Source organism: Cibotium barometz, chromosome 38 (assembly GCF_041138505.1).
Source record: "Cibotium barometz isolate CiBa-2024 chromosome 38, ASM4113850v1, whole genome shotgun sequence".
Taxonomy (NCBI): domain Eukaryota; kingdom Viridiplantae; phylum Streptophyta; class Polypodiopsida; order Cyatheales; family Cibotiaceae; genus Cibotium; species Cibotium barometz.
Window position 1 is genome coordinate 9,536,678 of NC_141083.1, and position 6,341 is coordinate 9,543,018.

General features: G+C 42.2%; 1 protein-coding gene across 1 annotated transcript; it reads right to left on the reverse strand.

Annotated features, from left to right (window-relative positions):
- Nucleotides 1-2,652: 2,652 nt before the first annotated feature.
- Nucleotides 2,653-4,481, reverse strand: LOC147616318 (leucine-rich repeat extensin-like protein 7). Its single transcript, XM_086777385.1, has one exon. It carries the CDS (start codon nt 4,350-4,352, stop codon nt 2,781-2,783), a length of 1,572 nt encoding a protein of 523 aa, XP_086633511.1. The 5' UTR covers nt 4,353-4,481; the 3' UTR covers nt 2,653-2,780.
- Nucleotides 4,482-6,341: the final 1,860 nt, after the last annotated feature.

The following is a 6,341-nucleotide window of genomic DNA, read 5'->3' on the forward strand; positions in this document are numbered from 1 at the left end:
ATCATCATTTCACGCTTATGTGCAAGAGACAAGTCCCAAAATGCTTACTAAAGAGATCAAACAACCCTCCATGCTAGATGTTTGCCCTCAAGTAAGCTAGGGTTTGCAGGAAAATTGCCTAAAATGATGAATTAAAAATTATAGAAATTAGGGGAAATCAAGAAAATGCCAAAGATAAGCTCAAAGTTATCAAATATGGCCAATTTTGCTCCCAGATGATCAAGAAAATTAGCAAATGCAATTTCTCAAGATTTCTTGGCAATATTGATGGAAAATTAGAAAATTAATTTTTAGGTCTGGGAAAAATAAAAAAATTAATTGAAATGGATCAAAGACAAGAGCTCTGATACCAATGAAAGAAAGCTACATCTAGATTAGCCTAGCTTAGCCTTGGATTAACCTTGGATTGGCCTAGCTTAGGGAGATCAGCCTAGGTTTAGAGAGAGGAATGGTAATTTTCCATTAGTAAAGTGATTAATGCCCAAACTAGGCTTATGTTGACTTATGTACAAGACCCCCTTTTTCACGTTACACTTTAATGTGTCCATGGGCATGGTCCTTTCCCATTCTCCAAACCGTTTGGCCTTGGGCCCAAATTACATGAGACCTTTTTAACTTTGTTACATTGACATAAAAATAATGAAATGTATCAACAATTATGATCATGAAGCTTCAACACTATTTTACTATCCATTTTATATGGTAGAATATAAATAGATAATAAATAAATAAAGTGGGCAACATTTGTTCTTAATATTGATTATATGTGCCCACAAATAGACACATGAAAGGCTTGCAAATGATAAGCCTCAGCATGGGTCGATGATGGATGCCAACACTACCCTTCAACCTTCAAAAAATCCAATTTTGTGTCGTTCATGGATCAACTCCATCTACACATCAACTTTGTAAATATTATGCTAGAAAAATCCAATTTTGTGTCGTTCATGAGATCAACTCCATGTATTGAATAAAGTTCTTCATCTACACATCAACTTTGTAAATATTATGCTAGACAAAAATATTTTTTTGACATAGCTATTCTTAAAATGATATAGGAATCCTTGGGTGGTTAAACTTTTTGAGGTACCAAGTCTATTCTTAAATGACATAGGCGTCCATGGGTGGTTATACTTGGTGCATAAGAAAAGATTTCCAACTCTTGGAAAATCATATGATATTTTAAAAAGGGCCTCTATAGGTGCTCCTAGGAGTAGAGTATTATTATCATCCACCATAAAAAAATCCAATGGTAAATACGAGTATTGAAAATGCTTATGGGATGCAAAACATAAGTGCAATAGAAGCATTTTTTTAACAAAAAAATTTGGCAATAATTTGACAAGCCATCACAGTTCACGACTTCACATTTTACATAGTATGAATTAAAAACATCTATTTTTCTCTTGGGAAAAACAAAAGCAAGCACACTACAAATTGTTTCCTTCTTCAAGCTTATGGCTATTGGTACATTCTAAATTATGAAAGCTAGCCCTCAAATTATGGAGAAATCCCATTGGAGAGCACATGGATCCTTCTGTAAATGTACAAGGCGTGCACGCTAAACATTGTTTCCTTCTTCAAGCTTATGGCTATTGGTACATTCTAAATTATGCTCAAGTTATGGAGCCATTAGAGAGCACATGGAACCTTCTATAAATGTACAAGGCGTGTAGAAGAGAACAACGAAGGCAACAATGTGGTTAAGCCTTTAATATTTTTTCCTTTAGCTCTATAGAACAACAATATCTCTACGGAGGTTTAATCTCCAAGTTGGTTTTTTTCCCACCTTCTTAGGTCTACAGCTTCAAAGCACAGCTGCGAACTCATGAGTCGACCAGTCAAAAGCAAAGTCCACATAGTTGGTTGGCTGATGATGTAACAAAAATACTGATCAGATTATGTATCTACAGATAGATGTATATATATATATACATATACATACATATATACATATATACATATATATATATATATACACACACATTTATTCTCACATTACCCTTTGAAGAAACCCAAAGGGTATTTAAGCTAGAGCAAATACCTCCCTCATGGGTGTTTTATTTTTTGGGAGAAAATACATAAAACATCCCCTCAAATCCACTTTTTAGGTGTTTTCTATTCAAAAAATGCAATATGTATCTTTATGTTCTTAGACAAAATATGTTTTTTAATGAGACCCATTGGTTTCCCCATTGCTCGGACCGCTTGGAGAAATATGTCTGTCCCCGACTACCACTTGTTACTCGAAGGGCTATCAAGGCCAATTTCATATATTTCGTCCTGAACAAAAATTCCCTCAGATTGACAAATTCCTCTCAACCCACACATAATATATATCATATATATATTGCAGAAGATGCACTTTTGGGCGTTTTGACTGTGAAATACACCATTTAAATCGAGAAAATAAGATCAAATGTTACTAAATTGCCCAAGTCAATTTATTTAGATGGAATTTTTTCGGGCAAGGGCTTTGGGGCCTGGGCCTTGGGCGTCCTGAATCCTGATCAGGTAGCAGGCTGACTAAGGCGTGGCACGGAGCTGAGAAACCTGTAGACTTTATGTACAGTGTCGCATGTATGGGTTCCCGAGAAACTAAGCAACGGCTTGGAAGATATAATTGGGCGGATAACGGAATAACAATTCAAATTGCAAATTCGAGAATAATGGAAATTATTACCAACGTTAAAACTGACAAGGCAACACACAATTTTCAGATATATAATAAGGGAAATTTTGAAATTGTTAAAAACTAATGAGAGGAAATGCTATGTGATTTAGTAAGGAGGAGAAGTGGGGAGGTGATGGTGAGGAGAGGAAGGGGGTGGGAGGGAAGGTGGGGGCTCATCACAAGGGGGTGAAGGGGGAGGAGGAGGGGGAGGTTCATCACAAGGGGGGCTAGGGGGAGGGTGGGGATGGTGGTGGTGTTGAGGAGGAGGTGGAGGCGATGGATAAATTGGCGGAGGTGGTGGAGGGGATGGATAAACGAGAGGAGGAGGTGGGGGAGACTGATAAATTGGCGGGGGTGGTGGAGGAGACGGATAAACTGGAGGAGGAGATAAAGTTGGCGGGGGTGGTGAAGGTGGCGGGGGTGATGGTGGCGGTGGCGGTGGAGGCAAAGTGGGCGGGGGTGGTGAAGGTGGCGGCGGTGGCGATTGTTTCTTCGGACATGTAGGCGGAGGAGGAGGGGGGGACGCCGGAGGCGGCGGGGGTGACGGAAGTGAGGGAGGCGGGCGAGGCGATGGAGGTGGTGCCGGCGGCCCACACACAAACTGATCACAGCTCTTCGGGTGAGCCAAAACGGCCCCACAGTCCTTGAAGGGCCTCTGCGCCGGCCGTCCTGGAATGCAGTTCTCCCTGTCGTTGAACGCCGGCAACGCCAGACAGTTGGGCGCCTCGCTGGTGAAGAAATTGTTGTCGTAAGTGAAGTTCTGCAGTTTCGGCAGCGCACAGATTTCGGGCGGAACCTCACCGGTGAAAAGATTGTCGGCAACGTCTAGCTGCTCTAAGCTTACCATCTCGGCGATAGTTTCCGGCAGGGAGCCAGACAGCTGATTGAAGCTAACGTCCAAGACCGTCAAGTTACGGAGCTGTCCGATATCGGGGTTGAGGCAGCCGGAAAGATTATTATTGATGAAGAGAACCTCATTCAGGGTAGAGCCCATGTTGCCGATGCTAGGGGGGACACAGCCGGAAAGCTTGTTATTGGCAAAGACGACGACAGAGGCCGGCAAATTACCCAAGTTAGGAGGGATGCTCTGAGTGAACCGATTGTTATTGACGAACAGAGCATCAAGCTTCTTCTCAAAAAGGTGAGATGGAAGGGGACCTTCGAACTCATTGAATCTGATGTCGAGGTAGTAGAGGCTGGGGAGGGCTAGGACGACCAATGGGAAGGCGCCAACGAAGCGGTTGTTGCTGAGGTCAAGCTCAAACAAGTGCTTGAGGTTGGGGAAGCTTGAGGGCAGGACACCACAGAATCGATTTGAATTAAGGTGAAACAAGACGAGGTCTGTCAGGAGGCCGAGCTCTTCAGGGAGGGTGCCCGCCAAGTCATCACGGTTGAGGTCGATACCCACCACGGCCAGCTCGCAAGGGTCGTCTATGGAGGGCTCGCAGAAGACCCCTGTGTAGTTGCAAACGTTGGCACCCACCCATGTGGAGGTTATATTGAAGGGGTCGGACAGTATGGCTTTTTTCCATGCTTGCAGAGCAATGAACGCTCGCCGGAGCCGCTCGTTTTCGAACAAAGCAGGGTCGGGGTCTGTATCAGAAATCTGGGTGGTGGCAAGAGAAACGCGTAAAGCTGAGCAAAACAGGAGGAGGAGCAAGACGGGAGGCCGCCTCATTCTAATGTCTCATGCAATGCTGGGCACCTAGCTACAGGTTTGGGCAATGACCAAGGGAAGCGCAATTGACTTGAGGTATAGACATGCAGAAGAGCTCCAACAAACAGAAAATGCTTGGTGAGAACGATTAGCACGAGGTTGAGCCGCGGACCCCTCGGGCCTCCTCCCCACAACACATCCGCCAGCTGGCCGCCACACTATTATTAATATTCTCCTCCCCCTGGCCTACCTTCCCGCCAGCTGTACTTTCGCCTACGTGGACAGCCTCATCTAACGCCGCTTGATTTCTGTGCCGACCTCGCCACGTCTTCCAACAGCCCTCTTCATCATCGCCCGTCCCTTCCGCCTCCACGTCACCCTCGTGCTTGCCTACTCACACTACTTTGCCGGGGCCCGCGGTCCTTTTGCCTTGGTGCCCAAAAGAAATGCTCCCGCCAACTCATCCTACTCACTTTTGAAGAAGCCGCCAAAAGCAAAAGGCCGTTTCTGCGCTCTCCCCAAGTTTAGTACCCAACCACCCCTTGATCCCGTTGTGCCTGGAATTTGTTAATCCTAAAGCTGATCTGTCACACCTTCCCTTGCCATGACAAGAAAATTGTTCCTTGTAGCTTCACACCTGCCCTTGCCATAGAAAAAACTATATTAGCTTCACACCCTCCCTTCCCATCGAACGAAGGAAGTAATTTATTAGCTTCACACCTCCCCTTGCCATCCAAGAAAGTAATAGAAACTAACTTATGTTTATGGATCAATACGCTACTATTTCACAGCTTCCCTTTCCGAAGAAGAAAGAGATGTCTCTGGTTTTCTCCATAGACCACGAAAGAGATGTTTCTCATTCACATCTCCTCTAGATTTTTATAACACATGTGTTATATTTTAACACAACAATTACAACGTAAGAGTCTTCAAACTCTGTTAAAATCATTCACCTTGTACAATCCACTTTTTAAAAAGAAGAAAGAAGTATATTACAAGGAGGTAGTAGCTTTCTCAAACGAAATGTAAACTTTAATTTTAACATCAGAATATCGCATGAGACCATGGAGCATTCCTTTCAATACACCTCTTTTTTACGACATTAGTAAGCTTTTCACTCATCTTCCATGTGAAAAAAAATGCTCTAGTACGTTTCCTACACTCAACCTTTGTGAAAAGCAATACATTTTGACAACAAGGACACCACTATAGATAGGAGTATAGGATGTTATTGGCATACTCTTATTGAACTCACAATCTTGTCACATTCATTCCATTATTTACTCTACACATTCATTCCATTATTTACTCTACACATACTACTACATGTCATTCCATACATAATTCAAAGTACATAGGCTTATGACAACATGAAACAATAAATGAAATCTACGATGCTATAGGTATAACCATGTTGTGAGCAATCAAAATGAAATGATTGTGTCACATAAGCATAGTAGCCTTCAAGGTGTTGATACTAGACATCCCAAAAGGACATGTGCTTATTCATATGATATTTCACATTGCACTCAAAAGATGATAAAATGTGGCCTTTTTTTAAAAGGTAGTGGGTAGGCATCAATTGGGCATACATTGTACATAATTGACTAGGGATAACACACACGACCATTATGCATATCAGTCATTTGTTTCATAAAAGGGAATGCTTAAAGCCATGGACTAAAGCTCGAAGTAAATCTTTAATTATGTATGACTAAAGAAAATTTCTAATAAAAAGTTCTCCTTCTACAATTTTCAAGAGCCCATATCTTTATTATTTCTTGTTACATGTAGAACTGAGTTGCATTATTCAAATTTGACAATCCAATTTATTTCACATGCGAAAACAGGCCCTCAGGCATGGTACCAAAACAAGATAGATGCTTACTTTGTAAATATTGGTCTTAGGAAGTCACTAACTTCACATGCATACTTGCTTATAGCTAGAACTAGCGGCCTGCGACCATTTTCAAGTTTTATATGGCCTAGTGTAAAAGCTTATCATCTGTA

Coding starts and splice junctions, on each gene's coding strand:
- LOC147616318 (XM_086777385.1), bottom strand. CDS start 4,352: ATGAGGCGGCCTCCCGTCTTGCTCCTCCTCCTGTTTTGCTCAGCTTTA.